We start from the raw sequence: 22910 nt of genomic DNA, 5'->3' as shown, positions 1-22910 counted from the left end.
TGCTCTCTTTTGTACACAACGTCATGATATTATTATTATATACTTCAATAATACTGTGTTGCGTTTGAGAAATAAAACACCGAATTCAATTCATAAGACTTATTTTTATTATAAATTTAATAACCTAGATAATTATATAAAAATGTCCTTTACGCCACCACATCTATGCAATCATTATTGCAATAATTCAACGCACGAACTTGAAATACCATGTACCCTTTCACACGGTGGGTAGTGTCCTTCACTCGGTCGGGTATTTCCATATCCACACTGATACAAACTATTCTGTGTCGGAGCCGGAGCTCCCGGCGCTGCACTATAGTATACACAAGCTGATCCTCCTGTCGTGGATCATGTCCATGTGCCGCGTCTTGACGGCGCGCTGCGCGTCGAAGGGCGTGCGGAACGCCACGCGCGCGTCGCCCGTCGGCTGCCCGCGCTCGTTGTACCGCCTGATCACGTCGTCCTGGGTCAATTCATACTCCGAGAAGAAGTTCATAATGTCATTTATACTAGCGCGGAACGGTACATTCTCCATAGACACGACGCACCCGGGAGCTCCGAAATCATCAAGAGCGGGATCGCGTTCGTCGTCCATGCGACCGTTATCGAAGCCCCCTCCGACACCGCCGCGGCCGAAGCCTCTCCCGCGGCCACGACCTCTGTCGAACCCGCGACCTCTGTCGTTAAAGTTACCTCGTCCTCTAAAATTGCCACGCCCCGAGTCAAACCCGCCGCGATTGAAACCGCCTCGGTCAAAGCCTCCTCTGTCAAATCCGCCACGTCCTCTGAACCCTCCGCGGAATCCTCCGCGGCCGCCCTGCATGGGATCGAAGAACTGCGGCTGTGGCACATTATTGATAAGCCCTTCCCGCATTTCAGGCGGCTTTGGACCTTCCAAAGCTTCCTCGACCACAGTCCGCGGCACAAGATCTACGGTCACGCGACATCCCTCCAGATTCTGTCCGTGTTTACTGGTCGCCATTCTCGCTTCTTGTGTCGATCTAAACTCGCAAAAGCAATCACCAGACGGCATTCCGTTCGGATCCAGCATGAGATGTATTCGGGCAGGCACAGCTTTCGTATCAGATAAGAATGTGACAATAGTTCTGTCCGTAGCATCTCTCGGTAGACCTTTCATCAATACACAGTCCAGGGGTTCGTCCGCCAAGTCGTTAGAAATTACATTATTTTGAATTGGCTTAGACATTTGATCCATTTGGTTATTAAACTGAGGTCGGTTAGCCCAGTTCGAAGCAGCTGTTCGAGGGTCCATTGGATTGGCAGATGGGAATCCCCCAAATTGCGGGCCGGGAAACTGTCCTGGGAAACCTTGCTGTTGCGGAAATTGTGGAGTGAAGAACGGTACTCCTTGCGGCTGGTTTTGCATGAGTGGACCTCCTTTTGGCCCTCCTGGAGGACCTCCTGGGCCATTTTCGAATTGTCGTCGCTGACGCGGGTCGCGTGGCGGTGCCACTTCTGGTGGAACTTGAACTTCATTCTGAGGTTCGGCTGGCTGCTCCATTTGTTTATCACTCATCGTCTTCTCTTTTTCATAATCTTCTTCTGAAACCGGCACGATTGTCGGCTGCCTCCTACCAAAAATATATCTCTCCTTTCTGTCTAACGCTAATTTTGCGTCTTCAGGCTTTACAAATTGCACATAAGCAACTTTAGTCCTTGTTAAACGACAATCATTGACCATAATGGATAATAGGGAATACTCACTGAAAGCTTTTATAATATCATGTTCTTTCACGAAATTAGGTAATTCTGTCAATTTAAGAACGTTAAAGCGCTGTTGGTTTTCTTCTGGTTCAACGATAGCTAGACTAGAATCGTCTTCATCATTATCTTCACGGTAAGGAAGAAACGAATCCACCGCTGACTCATAAGTTTCATCATCAAGTGCTTCAACTAGTACCTGAGCGCCCTTCAACTCATTGGTCTTGTGCTGCAATGCCAGTTGCTTTGAGCGAGGGTCACAGAACCTGACATAGATGTTACCAGTACGACGTCCCATATTATCGTTTATCATTTTAATTCCGTGTTTGTCAATCAAAAATGGGAAGAAACGGCGGACGTCGCCGTAGCTGGTGTGGTTTGGTGCATTTCGTATAGCAACGCAGCAGTCCCGCTGTTGCTCATTACTGTCTCCAAATCGACTAGCACGACCGTCGCGTCGGAAGTTGACGCCGCCGCGTCCCAGGCCACCGCGCATTGCGGGCGCCGGCATCCTACTACCTCCATTTTGCTCTCCCTGGAATGCATTTGGATTACGCTTTTTGCCGAGTTCTTGCAGTTTATTAAATGCATCGGCCATGGAGGCATCGGTGAAGCGAGGTAACTGAGAGTCGCGACCTAGCGGACTGTTTTGCATGATATTGTTGGTTATGGTCTGTTGTTGTGGCATTGGCATAAGTGGATTTTTTGCTAGCCCAAAAGGTGGACCTGGTGCAGAAGGCCCATCTGGAATAACGATAGTCTTTTCCTGAGAACTTTCTGGAGATCTGGTTTGATTGTTCCTTCGATCGCGGGAACGACGCGACGGCGAGCGGTCTCGTGAGCGGCTGCGGTCCTTTCTGTCTCGCTTGCGGTCGCGGCGGTCCCTGCTACGGCTGCGGTCGCGGCGGCGGCGCTCCCGTGACCGGGATCTGTCGCGTCGGTCCCTCTTGCGATCCTTCCTGTCCCTGTCGCGGGACCTGGAGCGAGTCCGGGATCTCCGCCTATCTTTCTCCCTGCTGCGCTTTCTCTCTGACTTGTCATCATCTTTCTCTTCTTCGGCATTGGGAGTGTTATTTGAGGTGGGGCTTATGAGAGGTGGAGGCGGTTCAATGACAGCTGGTTGCGGGATCTCTTGAGGATTACCGATACCGGGAATGCCGAAGCCTGCTAGGGGGTTGTTACCGAGCGCGGTAGAGAATGGATTGAGGCCGGGTATGCTGAGAGACTGCACGGGGGGTATCGTTGCCGGCGAGGGCACGGGGACGGGCGCAGGCGCAGGCGCGGGGGAGGAGGTCGCTAGACTGAGTAGTGGGACGCTCTGTCGCGCTGCCTCTATTACCTTGTGCATTTCAGATCGAGAACTGAGCAAGAGCTTCACTTGGATTTCTTTGATTTTACCTCCGTCCAACATCATTGCTTGCCGAGCATCTTCGTCCGTACTGTAACAATTAATAATGAACAATATAAATGATTTTGTTGCTGCTATGTTATGTGTACCAAACTTTGATCCCACTATAATCAACTTTGAAAATAATCATCAACGTCCGACTTTTTTTTCACCTGTGGTGGCGTTAGCTTCCAGTTAAACCGTAGGTACTCCGAGTACCTACGGTTTAACTGGAAGCTAACAAATTCTGAAAATTCTGCCGAGTACCGTACTCGGCAGAATTTAATATTAGGTAGTGTTATTTTTTTTTTTAATTTATGGTGAGATGCACCATTTAACTATAACGATAAGCGAACAATGTTAGCTGTTAATTCGCTGATTACGTTTGATACATACGGGGATATTGTAACATTAAGGAATGCAAATAAATATCTATGAATATCTATTGCTTTCTATTAACGACGTCACCGGTGGCGTGACGTTTCAGCTTTTATTTGAGTGTGTTCTATTTTATGAGAACAACGCAAAGTATTCAGGTATCAATAACCTTATAAAATATTTGTCCAGATTTCAGTAGACCTTACCAGACATGAAAACGGCGGATACAGTAGGATAAGGTCACGAATGGCTATTCTTTTTTTATAGGTACTTAGTCACCTATTTATTTTCTTATTGTTTAGGTAATAATTATACAGAGTGTGTCGTACTTACCTGATCACATTAAATTAAATACGTTAAGTACAGCTGTCAACTGGTCAAAACATTTGATATTCATAACTTTGACTCATAAAATGTAAATTATGATAACGAAAAATGACTCCTGTGGCTAAACCACTGAATGGATTAGGTTATTTTTTTTACAATTCGCCATAGAATATCATAAAGTATATGTGGTAGGATTTAATATGATTAGGTACGACACACCCGATATATTGACTAGCGACCCACCCCGGCTCCGCTAGGGTGCAATGCTATTTAATTTACGTTATCATACATATATAAAAATCCTTCTCCGTGTGAGAGGAGGCCTGTGCCCGGCAGTGGGACGATAAAAAGGCAAGTAACAGGTTCATATAAACCAGTGTTTCCCAAAGTGGGCGATAACGCCCCCTTGTGGGCGCTGCAGGTTTCAAGGGGGGCGGTAAGAGACCCAGAAAGAAAATGGGGGCGTTGTGTAGAGGCCTGGGGGGTGATTTGTAATTTTATTTAGCTAGGAGGCCTCTTAGACAACGACTGCATGAGCTTTCGACTCTCAACACCAAATTGTGAACATCAACTAAGTAATATGAATTAAAAGATTGCTCAAACTCGGTTCTATATTTCTCTCCGCGTAGTTCATATATTTGTCCTTTTTTATTGAATATAGAAAAAAATAAAATCATATCAATGTCTGTCGCTTCGTTTCGTAATTAAAGTCGACACAAACAAACAAATAAAAAGGCAACAGACACATTTTCGAAGAAGTTATAGTGGTTTTTAAATAGGTGAAAAACCGACCTAGTGCGAGTCGAACTCGCACACGAAGGGTTCCGTACCAGAGCAAAAATGAGCAAAAAAAACGGTTGTCTGTAAAGTCGGTTTACTGACGATAGTCGAACGTGACAACGTCATAAGAAATTGATCGTCAGATGTCGAACGCTGCCGAACGGGACCCAATAAATCACTTCTGCGCAGGTGAAAGTCAGGGCTCGACTTCCGTGCCGGTAACTGTACTTAACTAGCAAACGACAAGTCAGTAGGACATGAACGCGCGATGTGTAGGTAGTTATAAAAAGTAATCTCGTAATCGTGATTGCAACTACAATTTGTAGTTAGTAATCAAATTTTTTAACTACTTTTTACGATTATTTAATGTAATTTGCAGTTTTGATTACTAACTACAATATGTAGTTGTAGTTAGTAATCAGTAGTTAGATTTCATTTTGCCCAACACTGGCTATGCTCCATAATTATTTCGATCGAATAGTAAAGCAATTGATTTTTTACTCATCGTGAAATAGTTCTATTACCTTATTATTATAGTTTTGTTATAGCATAACCTACAATCGCTGCACTAGCGGACTGATGCTATTTATTTTAATTATGAAAGCACGAATATTCGACAATATATCACTGAACATATATTTAATATCGAAAGAATCATTCAACCTTTATCGTCGCAATTATCGTTGCTATAAACAATTTACACCACATTCACTTTTCAAGCAGCTGTTTATGCGGACGCATCGCTCACTCAAGTGGGAGAGAGACAGATGTCGAACGCTGCCGAACGCGTAGGCCGATTGTGCGCTGGAACGCCTCAGAGCGAGGTAACGCCGCATGAGTCATGTTTTTTCGTGCGTGCAGCCGGCTCCATCGATTTATAAGACGTTGTCACGTCAAAAAACATGTTTGTTGTATGGGAGCCCCCCCAAAATATTTATTTTATTCTAGTTTTCAGTATTTGTTGTTATAGCGGCAACAGAAATATCAAAAAATCTAATCTGTGAAAATTTCAACTCTCTAACATGAACCGTTCATGAGCGAAAACAATAGGGTCCCGTTTTACCCTTTGCGTACGGAACCCCAAAAAAGGGGGGCGCTAAAAAAATATTTATTCTCAAAGTGGGCAGTAGACAAAATAGGTTTGGGAACCACTGATATAAACCCTCCTCATAAATCACTCTATCTATTACTAGCCATTTTCCCGCAGTTTCACCCGCGTCCCGTGAGAGCTACCGCCCGCACCGGGATAAGATATAGCCTATGTTACTCGCAGATACTATAGCTTTCTAATGATGAAAGAATATTTTAAATCGGTCCAGTACTTTTTGAGTTTATCCATTACAACCAAACAAACAAATAAAGTTTTCCTCTTTATAATATTAGTATAGAAAAAAACCGCATGAAAATCGGTTGCGTAGTTTTGAAGATTTAAAAGTACAAAGGGGCAGAAAAAGTGACCTTGTTTTATACTATGAAGTGATTACCGTAATGACTGACAACGATGTTTAAATGAGAGCCGGGTCACTTGCCCTTCGAAACACGGCCCATTCAATGTTTCACCCGCGCTCTGTGGAAATATCTCCAGGCCTACCTCGATATAATTATGTGCTATATATATACCTAAGTATACCTAAGCACTTAAATATTTCCAGCAGTTTCTGAGATACCTAATGTATTTTTTGAAGCAAACTCTTCATCTTTATAATATTAGTAGGTAAGTATAGAATAGATTCCACCAGTCGAATGTCCTGGGGAAACTTGGGAACAACTCTACGAACCCGGATGAAAAAGTATCCTAACTATGCCTATGGCCATCCTTGGTTAGATTTTTCTGGTTCTTGGCTAGACGCGTTTCCAAGTAAAAAAAATAAACAAACCTCTTCAGCATTATTTTCAGTAGGTACTATTGTAGGTAATTAATTGCACTATGTAGCATATGCAGCATGCAGCTTGCCTACATAATAAGTTTTGATAAGGTACAATAATTGGTTTAGCATTGGCAGATGACGTCCGTTCCGCGTCCGTCGATATTTCGATTTCTGTATGTAGATAACTTCTGCCTGCTTTCCAAAGGAATTACTTCATACTCCTACTCCTAATAATTACTGCCCAATGCGAACCATATTTTATAGAACCTAATTTAGCCGTTGACTTTAGTCATGCATAGCGTAAAAACTAACAGGTGCCTGGAATCATTATGAAACAGTGAAGGTTTAGAGCTGACCCGATGATGGGAGACGGGATGGAACTCCGCAGTGGTAAGATATCTTAACTACCTCGTGTTTGGGCTTATTGCATTTGTATTGAAGAGAACTTGTCACTAATATAGATTTATAATCACTGACAGCTAAAAATATTATAATTTTTAAATAAAGAAAACAATTTACGAAAAAGAACCGACTTACAAAAATAATAGGTAAAAAGGAAAACAAATCAATTTTAACATGAGATACATCTACTAGCTAGATACCTACTGACTTCTACTTTTCTTAACACTGAGTCACCAAGCTCATCATTGTCTTATTAATTAGGTACTACAACGTTAACTAGCATATTTATAATGAATTCCTATGAAAATGAATCACAAGGATCTAAACAGTTGCCATGATCGCTCACTAGATGTCGCTGCTTTTTCTGTCCGTTACTAAGTTTAACGAAATAAATGTGTAAGTTTGGTCAAGATGTTTTTAATAAATAGGCCTTCTGCAAACTGGTAATTTCTGATGTAAAAGATGAATGATGGAGTGCACAGTTCTCGTTAAACTTTATAGTAGTTTATAACTAATTTGCAACAGTATGTGCTTGTAGCCCCACAACCTGTAATGACGTCTCATGGCTTGTGCAATTTGCTGAGCCACCATAAAGTTAAGTAAGAACTATAATAGGTAGGTAGTTTCCCACGCTTACCGACATTCCTTCTGATCTGACTCTCCTGGTGAGTGTAATTTCGCAAATGAAGTACTAACGTCCATAAGCTGGGAGCTAAGTAAGTAGGTATCTAGTTAACTAGCTATGTAGGTACCTACTTTCAGCATATAGATGAGTTGTTGAAGTTTTTTACCGACTTCCAAAAAGAAGGAGGTTGTTAGTTATCGATTCCTATGTTTAGTAAAACTCGACGACACGTGGACTAAAATTTGGAATATTGGTTCTATTTAATTGGATATGCTTCCCAGGTGGTTACAACTCTGGAAAGTTGAAAGCACGCATTTGGCAAAGACTTGTCATTCATGTGTATATCGGATGATAGACAGGTTTAGACCAAACCTGATGATGGAGATGACAGAGAGTCAAGAGAACTCCTTCATGGTTTATGCTTCCTTTGTAGATAGAGCTACAATGATTTAGAATTTTAGGACTATTTCCTGCCCGAGGGCATTGAAAAATATTATATGAAATGCGGTACCTACTCATATTTTTGTAATATTTCAACATATTGTCCTGAAATTCTGTCTGTAATTTGTTTAAAATTCATTATGTACCGTTATGAACTTCAGTAACCATACTGTCAAAATCCCGATTTTAACATCATTAGGGTTCCGTACACAAAGGGTAAAACGGGACCCTATTGTTTTCGCTCCTCTGTCCGTCCGTCTGTCACCAGGCTGTATCTCACGAACCGTGATAGTTAGAGTTAAAATTTTCACAGATGATGTATTTCTGTTTCCGCTATAACAACAAATCCTGAAAACTATAACAAAATAAATATTTGGGGTCTCCCATACAACAAACGTGGTTTTTTTGCTAATTTTTGCTTGACATCCATAAATATGTATAGAATATTAGTTTGCATGGTACGGAACCCTACTTGCGCGAGTCCGACTCGCACTTAGCCGTTTTTTTTTTTTAGTTTCAAAAGCCATCTGTTATATGTATGTAATACCAAGTACCTTTTATAATAATAGAATCTCCAAATTTTACATGACCGCTATGTCATGTAGGTAAGTACCTAATGTAAATTATTGTGTATTATTCCGCACGTTAATTGTACCTAAATATTTATTTAGCCCTAAAACTTTTGCTAAAAAATAGGTTTTAGTGATAGAATCAAATCGCTGTAAATCCGACTCCACGCAGTCTTTGTCTGCTCTAGCTAGGTAATTGAGCTGCGGTGGTAAGCGTCAAGCTCAGCAGGCGATAAATTCGCGTGGGACCGCCGGAGCCCCGCAGAGTCGGAGCCGTGACAGAGTAAAACAGTAATCTGTGGTTAAACTAAGGGCTGGCGCTCACTGTCGGCGTGGCACAGCATAGCACGGCAGTTTGTGCAGTGAGTGGTATCCCGAGGCGTCCAGTGGCATGTCGTGGCATCCAGCTGAAAGCCCAGCCACTCTGGCATTAATCAGTTTTGCGCCCTGCGCCCCACCGAAATGCTGTACAAGTTTCAGCCTTATTTCAACTAGCTAGCAATCATAATTCCTCGACCCCTAAGGCGATTAACAAAAGAGCACCGCTCGAACGCGCGGTCAGGCGGTATACGTGTGTTAGGCATCAACGGATTTAATACAGGTCAATGCGACATGAGATCCGCTTCACCACCTACCGCGGCGGTGCGCGGTGCCATGTGTTAATCGCCTTATGCCGCTGCATTCTACGGCACGTCGCGGCATCGTGGTATACAAATTAAGTACCTAACATAAATTCTAAACTCATTGAAATAAGATTCAAAATAACTTAATTAGTATTAAAATCCTTTGTCACACTTTTTTCCAAATTAAATTCCAACTAAGAAAAATTATACCTAATTTGTAGCTAGGTAATATTCAAATTTTACTACCTACTTCTTCAAGGCTGTGGTTCATATTGAAAGAAGCGGTTTCTTTGGAGTAGAGCAGGTATGTAACCAATAAGATTTATACCGAATGATTAACCCGTCCGAGTCCAAAAGCAGGATATTTCTGTATCAGGAAATGACATTAGTATTTAGATTTAGATTCGTTGCCTTTTCCAAGACAATACAAGAGGAATACATAGGTACCTATTATTGTAAACCAAATTCGGTAGTTTCCAATTCATAGAAATCCGAATTTCGTTAACTTTAACCTAGGTAATAAATTCTCGAAAAGATGATACATAATGAGGCTACTTCTTTTTTCAGGAGCTACTCATCCATTGCCATGTCCTGCGGCAAAAGGCAACTGACATGAAGGACTCCGCGAAGTACCTAGGAGCCCCGGTAATGGGGCCTGTTTTACATTAAAGCACTCATTCAATCCGTGATTTCGTCTTCCCACCTCGAACACTGTCGTTACAGGACGGCGCAGCCGGGCGGACATGACATGAGGACCTGAGACGATGCACGGGACTGCTCAACACCTCACTAGCTAGTGCACGAAGTGTACTAGAGTGGAGCTTTGATAATGTTAACTCCCGCGGCCCCGCGCGCATGGTATGACAGGACTGGTTTAAGCCGGTAGTTATACGGCATATATTTCCCTCGTCTGAATACACTGATGATTTCCCAAAACTGCCATCATGACCCAGCACGAGATCGCAACAGATGACAATCCGCTTGCAGTTGCAGTACAGCCCCGCATCGAGTATACAACGTAATTTGTACTTAAGTCTTCGACCACTCCTCGGCAGTGTACCTATGTCTAGTTTTTCGTCGACTACCCATAATAGTTTTGACGTTGCCTTATCGCGTTTGTGCTGAATTTGATAGCATCGTTTCTAGAGACAGTGTCTTACCTAGGTAAGTAAATACATGTGGTCAGTTCAATGTTTAGTAGGTACCTATAATTATTGAAATCCCAACAAAGTCAATACAATCAAATGTATTGTTAAGCAATTTTTTACGAACAGTTATCTTTTCCTAAAATACCGTCAGCAGGCTCCATACGATACGCCGGAGTACGAGGATATTATATTTTGAATTGTTATGTACCTACTAATTTGATAATGCATGACTCTCGTTAAATAATATTGTGGTACCTATTTTTTTTATGAAATATAGAATTGAAAATTGAGATAAATCTCTTGAATTATTACCGAACTATTGATTATTTTCATCTTTATCTGCCTGGACCCCGGTAGAAAGTAAAAATAATGAACATTGTGAAATCAACACTACAGTGGCGGCATCTACAATAATTTGTAAATAAGTAGGTATTGTATATGTAATTATAGTTCGGCCATTCAGAGAATGCGTTCCTGACACGTCGCGATTGAACTGACGACGTAACTTTGCAATGGCGTTGCAGTTACGATAAAAATATTTTTGCTGGTTGTTTACCGTTTTAACAATTGAGGAGCATTAAAACAACATTATTATATCAATAATCAATGAATGTAGTTACGTCGTCAGTTCAATCGCGACGTGTCAGGAACGCATTCTCTGAATGGCCGAACTTATACGAGGTTGAAGTGACCCTAATTAGAAAGTATTGCTGTTTGTTTACACACGCCAGGAGAAACCAACAAAACTGGATTTGATTAAACATAACGACAGTACCTAATATACCTACTTATAGATAGACAATTATCGTAAAGTAGGACCGAAACAGATTTTTTTAAGTAAATAATCCTAATTGTCAGCGTCTACATCCAAAGAAACATCCACAATTTACCAGCTTTACGGTTTGACAGATAAAATTGATGGCGACGTTGATGTTGAAGGCAAGGATATTTCGTGTTGCTGAAGCCGTTTTTCATTCATTTGGAACCATATTTTAGTACTATGTAGCGCCGTCAACGTCGTTGAGGCGCTGCAGTCGCGCAGTTTTAACCGAAGGTACGTTTTCATCAGATGTTACAGCGATGGTTGTAAATATGTTTTGCCCTAGTGAATCGCATTCCGATACATCCATTCAATAATGCATAAGCTGCAGACAGAATGTACAACTTAAAATAAATCACAGTAAATACATAAGCCTCAGCTAATCTCCATCCATAAATGTTCCTAAGGCACAAAACATTGGTTTTTCCTAGTTTTAAACTGTTTGGCTGTTTTGGGGAGATAATTGTCATTAAATAATCTCCCGCTCACCACAACGTACCTATCTTACTTAACGCATTTTACGCATTTTGCGAGCAGGATGCTTTTTTTGGTAGGTCAACCATCAAAGGACCCGCATCAGACGGAGAAAAACTTCTCTACCTGACTTTCTTCCACTTGTAGAAGGGCTCTCATCATGTCACGATCTAGCGTGGCCCATATAGGAAGGAAGTCTCTTAACAGACTTCGTAGAGAGATTGGTATAGCTAACCTATCTAGGTGGGGTTACACCGACGACAACAGATGCGGGTGCAGTGCCTCACCACAAAAAACGGCACCTTCTGTGGTGCCCAATGTGCCCTAATACCTGCACAGCGAAAGACCTACTTGCCGCGGAAGGATCCCTTCAGCTGTGGATGAGGAAGGGATCATTAGACTTACTGACTGAAAACCATCCACATGTACACCTACTAACAACCAATGACATTTGAATATGCCCCTCTTTATGCAAGTTTTCGTAAAGACAATAAGGTCAATAGTTAGACAAAGTAGGTCATTGGTTAATAATACCTTCTGGAACTCTTTGTATTCTAGGACCAAGGAAATCTTAGAATAATCGCACCGCAATCTCTTTCAGGCTCATGTGGAACTGATGTGATGCCTAATTTAATGCTACTAATGAAGCATCGTGTGACCGTTTCACAAAAACACCTCACAAAGCTAAGCGTCCACTTGTCGGTATCGTACGCAACGGATCGTAGTATTATTTATATAGAAACTCATAAAAGTGCATCCACCTGTCCGCAACAGACAATGCCGACACCTATGCTCCGAGATGCAACTTTTGCGATGCCTGCCGATGACGTTATAACGTAATGCCGATCAGTGGACTCAGTCCGCGCGCTCGCTCTGCATCGTCAGTCGAAAATATTGGAAGAACTTTGTGTCATCGTTTAACAAAATAGGGTGTGATATTCTCCTTGTTCTGATCTCTTCTTGAATCTCCCTTCTTTGTTGGCTTTTTTTCCAAATCTTCCTGCTTCTTCTGCACACGGGCGTTCACTATAAAAATCCGAATGAACTGGCATCGTCAATCCGTATGCTGGTACTCACCGTAATCGGTAAAACGGTAATCCGTACGCTGCCGGTAACGTGGACGCACTGTGAAATATTTATCCGTTTTGTACGATGCGTCCGTTGCGTACGATACCGACAAGTGGACGCTTAGCTCAATGGTCCGTTTACTGAAGTTATGAAAACACTAACTGTGCCGAACTTATACATGAGGAGAGACTAGTTTATGTGAGCACCTAACTAAAACTCTGATGCCTGTAGCACACCTCCGCTGCGAAACCCAAAGGGCGAAACCTCCATAGTTTCGCTGTGAGTTGTGAGTTGTTGGGCGGCAAAACAATAGCGAAATTCCCTGCTCTAACGTACAAAACTGACCTACATCTCCGCCCGTTGTCCGCCATAGCGGAGATGTAGACGGCGCGGGCGCCTAAGCAAATGAGCGAAATCATGTTAGAAAGAGACAACGTCATAGTCAGTTTTGTACGTTAGAGCAGGGAATTTCGCTATTGTTTCGCCGCCCAACAACTCACAACTCACAGCGAAACTATGGCGGTTTCGCCCTTTGGGTTTCGCAGCGGAGGTGTGCTAACAGGCATGAAAGGGTGTAAAAAAATAGGTACTTTTTTATCCCCAAACGACGCCACTATGACTCATCTAGTCTTATAATAGAACAGTAAGGTTGAAGGCTCAAAAATTCAACATTACACCTGATGGAAAAGCAGCCGCTTAAGTGAATACACTTTAGCTCCCATCACCGCGGCGCTTGTTGCATTTTCTTTTCAATATGACGTAAACTAACTGGTAGTTGTTACTTAATATTTTTTCCCGAAAGACGCGAGTTTTCAGCCACTGAAGTTACCAGAAGTCGACATTTCGCGGGCTCCATTATCAAGGTAGTTCACCTACATCATATTGGACAGCACCTCGGATTTGTTGCCCCCAAACACTTACTTCTTAGGAAAATATTAATTCTAAATACTTATACATACGAGTACCTTATTTTGTCACAGACTTTGGAGATTATCGGAGCTCACTCAGACTAGCATGTTGATGTAAAAAAATTAGTGTGCTCCAAGGGAGTATTTTAGGACGAGCTCTTTATATTCATACGCATAGTTTGTGATTAAATGCACAAAAATATTTTTCCTTTTACCGTCAATACCTACTATATTAAATTATTGATTACCAACTATAAAATAAATAAATTAGTTTAAAATTCCAGCAGATGGAATTGCTGTGAATCACGGAGCGAATAAGTTTTAACTTTTAGGCAGTCCTCTGTACAAAGTTTCGTACTTTACTATGTAAAAGATGTTAAAAACCCTGAAGAACAAAAGGACTAGCGGAGATGACATAACGCCAAATCTTCTAAGAATGATGCCCGACAAAATGCAAGTGCTCGGGGGAACTGAAATGAAATGAAATGAAAATATTTATTCGCCGAGATATGGTTTACACAAAAGGTGGTAAAAACAAAAAAAGTCACAACATATCTCGCCTTCAGTAGGCATGCGAAAATTATAACATAAATCATGCTTAAAACTATAGGACTAAAAACTTAGAACTTAGAACAGGAAAGTAGCTGGCTAATATCTAAGACAAATTTTTCGCAGATTGGTTTTGATTTAAAAAGGAACCCCGAGCGCCTCGTTAGTTTAGTAGTAGGTAACTGATCTCTTTCGTAACGGCTTTTTACGGCATCTCCGCTCATCTTTCCTGCCTGTGTTAGTAACGAATAAGCCCCTAAACACAAATGTTTTCACGCATATTCCAGTATCAAAGAACAGTCACATACCTACATCTTACGATCTAACAAAAACATCTAGTGTATATAGCTATTTATAATATGAATCTAGGTCTAGAATGGCCGGCGCGGTGCAGCTTAACCTGTAAAACGAGGAATTTTATGAACTATGATAGGAACCTACTCCAAACTCTCGAGTTTCTCCGCTTTCATCAGTGGAGTCAAGCATGTCAAATAACACCAGACTGACTCGCGTTTACGTTGTCCTTACCAATAAAATTTTCGGTGCACTTATAAAAAATACGGACTTTCAGTTATAATTTCTAGGATCTGAAGCTAATCAAAAAGACGAGAAAGCTTTTTGACGGTATCGCGCATGTGCTCGAAGATTTTGTTTATATATTTTTGACTATCGCCAAGTCAACAGTAGCCATCTTCGGACAAACAAATTCGACGAGAAGTTTAAATTATGTAGAGGAGTTTCGGCGCATTTCTCTGAATGAAGTGAACATCACTTCACCGCTGACCTTTTCACTAAAGTTTCATTCAGTATTTAAGTCTGTATGAGGATCTTGTTGTCTGATAGTGATCTAAAAGTAGGTAGGCAGTGAGTATTGAAAAACTGATCGACACTCCGGAATCTAAAGATAGTAGCGCATACGAAGAAGTGCATAATATGCTACCTCCTTATTACAGGTATTTCAACGTATGTACGAAGGCTCGAGCCTTCCGAAAGCTGTCTGCTGAAGCCTGTCGTTTTTGTCTTCATACCTTGCTTAAATCTGGAGAATTCAGCTATCATCCACCGAGCCTTTTTCCCAACTACGTTGGGGTCGGCTGCCAGTCTAATCGGATGTAGCTGAGTACCGGTACTTTACAAGGAGCGACTGCCCTATCTGACCCCCTCAACCCGGTTACCCGGGCAACCCAATACCTCTTCTGAAAAATTCAGCATAGTTAGCAAATTTTGAGAAATGCTGTTCATTGCTAAAACGATTCCACTAACTGATCATCTACATTGGTGATAGCCCTATTGTTCCTTAGCTAGCAGATAAGAAGGAAAGGTCCGATTTCGCTTACCAATCCTGGACTGGACCTGGACATTCAGAACTAACGGAAAGATTTAACATAATTATGGAATAATTTTATTTATAGGTGCTAATGTGATAAAGAGAAAATTGAATACCTAAAGCTTTGGTTTCCTAGGAAAGCGGTGAAGTCATATAGCGGCCGTATTACAGCGGTGAACGATGTCACTAGAACGTTGTCTATGTAAACAAAATGGAGCGGTTTCCTGGAGAGCGGTAACTGGCGCCGTAACTTCAAAAAGCGGTGCCGCCATTTGCATGACGGCCGTCTTGACGGTGTCAGATAGTTTGGTGAACGTTTTATTGAAAGCGGTGAAGCTTTTTTAATACGTATTTGTTTTTTTTTCGGAACAACGTCAAAAATGAGTTCCAACTCTTGGAGCAGCGAAGACGACGAAATTTTAATAGATTTCGTTCGTAACCACGAAGCAATATATAATATAAAAAGTAAAGATTATAGAAAAAGTCAATAACGGTGTGTTAAAACGGTCGTGGAACTTACCACATGTCATCACCGTAAAGACGACCGTCTATTTGCGTCCGTAATATTACGGCCGCTATATGACTGCACCGCTTTCCTAGGAAACCAAAGCTTAACTATTTTACTGTTCGAGTACGGGAAGTAGTTCCTACGGGAGTCGGGTGAAACAGCGGGAAAACAGCTAGTAGCTACATAATAAATAAATAAAATTACTTAAAACTTTATGGAAAGAAAGATGATAAAGTCTACGATAGAACGACAAATCCCCATAATCAGTATTTCCAATTGCACACACTAACTAGGTAGGGATATCGTACAACATTTCTGCCGACAGCCAAACAATAATAAAATCTAGAGAAAGACTAGTGTTATGAACTTACATCCTAATATGCAGGTAAATCATTTCATAGTTTTGAATGTTAGCGTCTCAGAATGCCAAAGAACTTACCCGCCTTTAGAACCGACTACTCGGATAACGTAGATGAATTCACATCTTACACCTTAAACGTCTCTATAATCTGGGTTGTAATGTAACCTCAGCTAGTGCTTTGGAACTCGGTTTCTTCCAAACCGTGGTGTCATATTAACTACCGTATATTTCAGCTTTGCTAAATATTAAGAACTGTGGGGTTTATTCTTATTGACGCCGCGTCGCTGCCGAGCTGTGTTGAGATACAATGCAGAAATAACAACGCCATAATCTATTTGCCCACAGTTATTTAAAGCATGACTGTTTATCGACTACTATTATCTATCTGAGAAATAAGATATGGCCTAGTAATCCCAAGTGAGAGATTCGATTTAAGATCGTAGCACACATCAAGCCCGTATGTAGGTACTGTTCAGTAGCTGGAGTCGAGTCGAGGTGTTCCAACAGTGTCGAATGCACCCTTAGCGCGTTTCAGTGAGATTGACCCCTGTTTCCTAAATCCCCATTCGCAGTCAGAGGCAATGTAGGTCCAGACGTACAAGCGTCGAGGCCCAAGCATGTTGGCAGCAGTGGGATGCGAGAACTTTCATGTGCCCAGGGGTTAGGATTTTACCGATCAAAAAACAACAAGGTTGGCTGTTCTATAGCCGTACGTACAGACCTTTCGGATTTGATGACTACTGCGACCTTGTAACGGGTGACCTATTTGAAGATACACGAGAATAATAATTCTACACGATAAAAATGTGGCAAACAAAAAGTAGGCATGGATCCTTTCTTACATCCTCAAAAACACCAAACCTGGATTCTAAGGCTGTCTGTTTGTTGAGAGAAAAGCCTAATAGAGAGATAATACTCCCCTTCTCGGCGATTTGAAGGTTTTAGTAGGATTTTATTCGAAGCTATCAGTCTAGTAAAGTGGAATGATAATTTGAAAAAAACCTAAAAAAAGTGAATTGAACATTGAAGAAACGCATCACATAACTAACAATTTCAGAGATGTTGTTATTTGACTTTGATGCTATGATTGACGCAGTTTTCTTTGCAACTATCATTAATTACCCAGGTCATCAACGGTTTACCTAATATCTGGGTGTGATTGCTTAAAATTACTGATGGTGTTATTTCTGCGAACATGTCATTCAGCTGAAGCACTAATCTAATACCTCATTTACATTCAGCCTATCGCTGCTCCTCGCGCTGCCGGCAATAATTCCCTAAATACTGCTGTGGCAGAATCGACGGATATGTGTGTTTACATACTGCCCTTCCTCTCATTTCGCTTTCAAGTTCCGGCAATGGCAGACGTTGAAATTTTTGCAGCGTCCGGGCTGTGTCTTTTAGCGATATATAATTATGTGCGTCAGTTAAAAATAAATCAAATGAATAAAAAGAAAAGACTTCGTAGAAGATGGTGGATGATTATCTATTCATCGTAATAGAACTTTATAAGTACCTAACAACCTGCTAAAGATAATATTTTATTGAGCTTGAGCGGAATGTAAACACGCCCTACCGCTCGCGCTGCCGGTCCTTTGAAGTCCGCACTAAAAACCGCTCTTTTGGGGAGCGCTGGGCAGCGCGAGTGGCATGAGAAGTATACGTTTACATCCTCGTCCTGCCCACTTCCCTGCTCACCGCAGCTGAATGTGGGTAAATGAGGCATAAAATTCAACAGGTCATTATCACGCTGCAGTGTTGTAGACTAACGGAGTACCTACGTTTTCTTCGTAAATAGTTAGGGATATAAAAAATAGCAGAGATCAACCTTTACCCTAAAGTTATAGGTATAGATGGTAGGATTTTCTCAATTTGCCACCTATTGACACATCTGCTGTTTTCCCACGTTGCTTTATCAACTCTCCGTAAAGTTAAACGTAAGCAATTTTTGAAGCATAAATAGGTAAATAAATCGATATTGAAGTACCTAGGTAGTTAAATTAATAATAATATACATGATGATTGATGATAGCGTATTTCTGAGAAACAAGAACATTGCATTCAAAATAAGCTTACGTTACGAAAAGATTAAATCCGTGGGAATTTCTATATCGTATATACCTTTATAACCGTTTCAATAAATTAGTAGGTAGGCTATTGATAGTAAGATTATCAAAGCTCAAGTAGCCAAAAAAACATTTCATATTAGTTTTTTTCCGAATATGCTAGACGAAATACTCGCGAACGGTGGTCCTAGAATAAGACAACAGCAGTGAAGAATAAGGTTTTGGTTCCGTCGACATACGTTGCCATGTCGTGTAATAATGAATATTTCTATTAGTGCGATTTTTGGTAACGAGCTAGAATAAGTTTTCTTCGATTTTTGAACAGTCCACCACAGGTTTTGCTGGAAACCGTTCATAACATGAGAACTTGCTCACAGATTTTTTTCGTCAGGGTTCAAAATCCTTTGTAATCAAGTAGTGTATACGCTGCGTAGTGCATCTGCCACCATATCATTCGTCTGCAATCCAGCAGATAATTTATCAAGGAGACCTTCATTCGCTTCTAGTATGAAGGAATCGGATCATAACAGCAAATGCCATTTTTGGTCGTATCGCATTGGTTTTTACCGAATGACTCCACTAAATAAGCCGGGCAAGCTCTCATTATACTTTTCAATGAAACATCCAGGAAGTGTAAACGAATTATTACCTATGTCCCTAATCCTAATAATTCAATTCGGCAGTAAAAAGTTTAACGTTAATTCGAATTTTAATCAGATCGATCTAATACACCAAAAGCTAACAAATATTGTCAGTTCAGTAAGAAATGCCGATAATCAAATCGTGGCTGTGTACTGTGTGCAAAACATAAAATATTAAATTCTGCTATAAAATAACCACTGTAATAATAGAACATTGGAGCGATAAGCTAGAAAAATCCATAAAAAATCTGCTCTTTCACAGGCAAAAATAAAATACCTATCGTTTGTTTCGATTGGGTTAGCAATTGCCTAACTTTTGAAATCTGAGCTTTTTGGGGAGGTGAATACTTACACCCTCCCTCCTATACAGTCTAGCTGCGTTAGCCAGCGCCTAAAAGGTTGAAGTCCCTAAAATATTTCAGCTCGACTGCTTCCCGGGTGGATTGCCTAAATATTATTTGTATGCAGAGATTTCACATTTCAGGGATTAGATAGGATAGCATCATTGTTTTCTTCTCCTAATAAAGGTATGAGTATTATCACGATCAGCCCGCCATAATCTAAGGGGAAAGTTTTCATTCAGCGCAGTCTCATAGTCCAGGTGTGTCGAACTTGTTGTTCTCGATGTGAAGTTTATATAAATTCAGAGTAAGCGATTAAGGAGTGGTTTGCCCCGGGTTTCAGCTGTCTTAAGCTAGATAATGATCAAGGTGTAATATATTCGCGGTTACTTACAGTATCCTATGAGCTTTTGTTGAGCGGCTGTCTCGGTTTAGTCTGTCTCGTGTAGGTACATGATCGATCTTTAAAGAATGCTATTCTTATTCTTAGGTAATTTAGGTTTTGCAAGATTACGCCTTTCTATTCTATAATTTCGCGATAGATATTACTGCATCAGTATTAGTGCTGTGCTAGTATTTGAAGCGTGGGAGCTTGCTCAGGATTTCAGAAGTGATATGAAGAAACCTAAAAACTAATAAAAATTCTAAGAACTAATAAGGTTTTGGCTACTTCAATTCTAAATTATAGAAATTTTAGAAAAAACATACTTTAAGTTATATGTAGTTTCCGCCACTGTAGCACATAGTCGATGTAGTCATTTGGAGCGTTTACTAACGATACATAATATCAATTATATAGGTAACCTAATTTCGTATACCTAAACCCACTATCGATATACGCTCATTCAAAATTCCTATATCGTAAGAGTGCTGACTTGCAGTGAATGCAGTAAGATATTCTCTGAAAAAATCACTTTCTCTGTCACTGGAGACCATATCAGTCGAGCTCTTAATAATGAGCGTAGATGCATGTCGCTGTGGTCGGAATCGGCCAAGATTGATCATCCTATTGGCTATTCATATACCTAGACATCGTTTTAAAATTCAACTTTCACGCAAGTAGTAAGAAATTCAACCGTGCTAAGAAAGAATCAATTGATTCCTATGTACCGCAACTGATAGTTAACTCACCTTTTATACTGTCGGTAATTTTCTAGTTTAGGCAGTTTTTGGAGGATACAGTTCAAAATAAGTTGACGAGACTGAAGTCTCCTGCATGGCTGCGCAGTGTAATATTTAACAACAAAATAGTAAACTGAGTAGCAATTCAGGTAACTTTAGACACGTCAAAATAGTTCAGACTAGGAAATTTTTTATGTTATATATTTTCATCAAGTATTTTGTCTTGTTTGGTGTGAAAAGAAAAACTTAAGTTTGAAGAATTTATCAAAGCTAATTGGTAATTTTAGAAGTTTTCGTTTTTATTTTTTTTAAGCAGTATTTTTAGTGTACTTGGTTGATTAAATATACAGCTTCCCTAAGTCCAGTACCAAAAAATTTAGAAGTTCAGCATATAAAGTAAAATAATTGTTGATGAAATAATGAAACAAAGCAAAATTTAAAATAATCTTATTCTAAGAATATACTCACCAATAAGTCCACTGTGTAGATATACTGTTATAACAGAACTAGCCAGACTAGGCAAATTATAAATGGTAAGAATCAACTAAGTATGTAGAGAATCCCAAGTGCGTCAGTAAATTCTCATTCAAAAACGTCTTGCGAGCTGAATATCCACAACACAGACAATGTCAATAGATCTATCCATTTTTTCATTACTAGAGATAGAAAATTGACATAACTTGTATGAAGTTACTATCAAAATTCTATCTCAAAGCAATTCAAATAAATAGATTATTGAGTCCACCTTTAGTAGTTATACTACTGAGTGTAATATAGATGAGAGTATCAAAAAAGTAAAATTAAATAATGACCAGTCAGCTCCTAAATGGTTGCTTGTTGATAAACAATCCGAGGGGTACGTATTGATTTGCATTCCATTTTGTTTTAATGTTACTTTGAAGTTTTAGGGTTTCTGCTCTAATCCAAGCAATTTGAAATTTCAGATTTCTTTTGACAATCACGTAATAGTAATAAATGCTTTTCTGTTTGGGTATAAACACAGACATATCTCGTCCATTTATTCATAATAAATATCATAACAAAACTTACTGCTAACTTTGAAGTCGTCTTAAATATTTTCAGCTAAGTATAGTGAGATCAAGTTTTCTAGAATATTTTCAATGAAATGGGTCCATAGAAAATATTACCAGATGGCATGTGTCATAATTTGAATGTTACGTATAGCTACCTGAACGCAATGAACGCATCTCCAAGCTCGCCGCCTACTATGTGTACGCCTCCTTCGGGAATGGAGAGGCCCCGAAAGAAATTCCTAATGTCCAGGGCATTTGCAGACCATGGCAGGTTCTGAAGTCTAATGATGACACTCATTGTTGCTGTTCACGTTGCTTGTACCTATAAAAACGAAAACAGCCTGTCCATTGTTTGATTTGTAGAAATGTTCAATATAAAATATGTAAAGATAATCTATGTTCCACTCTAAGTTCATTCCATATACAAGTATAAAAACTTTTACAAGGTTGCATGATGGTTATTTAATTTTTTAAGTGTTTATTTGAGCTGGTAGTGTACAATAACAGTCAAATATGTAAATTGTTATCATATCAAATGAAATGAGAATGATAAACGTTTGAGTTAGTCACTACAATGAAAAAGTTTGTTATTGGTAGATTTGCGTCTATGGTTTTTACCGCGTAACTAGTTAACTACGCGTTTATCCCTTGAGGATAATTAGCCATATCAGATGCCGGTTATTCTCACATACGCAGTAATCATCAAGTATTTGCAGATGTTGGTAACGTCGAATATTATACAATGAGCATTGAGCAGTTTATAGGAATGGAGTAGTTTACTGCGCACGTCTACGATTTTGCATGGCAGTAACCAAACAAACTTGAACCTCATTACGATTTTCCTAAATTTCTATTTTCCTTGGCTAAAATGGCACACAACTAAGACGCACTGCTGATGAAAACATTTTAGATAGGAAGAATTCCGTCATCTCAGATTTTTTGATCACCAAAGTGAAATCACTATCACATATCACATCACGGACTTACCTAGAAATCGCTAAACCTTAAATGCGTTTAACTACAAGTCATCTCTTAGCACAATGTATTCACTTAGAAGTATCACATACGCAATGTCGAAACCATTTCAATTGTATAAGTCAAATCCAGCAGAATAAGTAGGTAACACGCAAGAAATATTTTTTCAGCAATAAAATGCAACCCACCAAAATGGCGGACGAGCGACCAGCGAGAAGTCACGGAAACGGAAATAAAAACTATAAAGTAAGGATGAAGCCGATGACGGTTCATACTCTATGGATTGGTAATTTAATAAAATAGTCAGAAGCTATTACTGGTTTACTGGTTTAAAATGAAACCGTTTCAGATTACAGCTACCTTCAATATTTGTTTAAGAACATAGATTTGTATATACAGGAAAAGTTTCCGATTTCATCGCAGGTAGTCGTGTGTCCCTGGCT

General features: G+C 40.2%; 1 protein-coding gene across 1 annotated transcript; it reads right to left on the bottom strand.

The window, feature by feature from the left end:
- Positions 1-84: 84 nt before the first annotated feature.
- On the bottom strand, positions 85-22693 carry LOC124639878. Its single transcript, XM_047177384.1, has 3 exons — positions 22480-22693; positions 21648-21814; positions 85-3164 (listed from the first exon to the last, which is right to left on the bottom strand). Exons 2-3 carry the CDS (start codon positions 21788-21790, stop codon positions 317-319), a joined length of 2991 nt encoding a protein of 996 aa, XP_047033340.1. The 5' UTR covers positions 21791-21814; positions 22480-22693; the 3' UTR covers positions 85-316.
- Between the last annotated feature and the right edge of the window lie 217 nt (positions 22694-22910).

This window comes from Helicoverpa zea, chromosome 19, assembly GCF_022581195.2.
Source record: "Helicoverpa zea isolate HzStark_Cry1AcR chromosome 19, ilHelZeax1.1, whole genome shotgun sequence".
NCBI lineage: Eukaryota > Metazoa > Arthropoda > Insecta > Lepidoptera > Noctuidae > Helicoverpa > Helicoverpa zea.
The sequence above is the reverse complement of the archived record's forward strand: the minus strand, read 5'-3'. Positions and strand labels throughout refer to the sequence as shown.

Coding starts and splice junctions, on each gene's coding strand:
- LOC124639878 (XM_047177384.1), bottom strand. CDS start 21,790: ATGAGTGTCATCATTAGACTTCAGAACCTGCCATGGTCTGCAAATGCC. Junction 3,165..21,647: donor GATGCGTTCATTGCGTTCAG/GTAGCTATACGT, acceptor TAATTGTTACAG/TACGGACGAAGATGCTCGGC.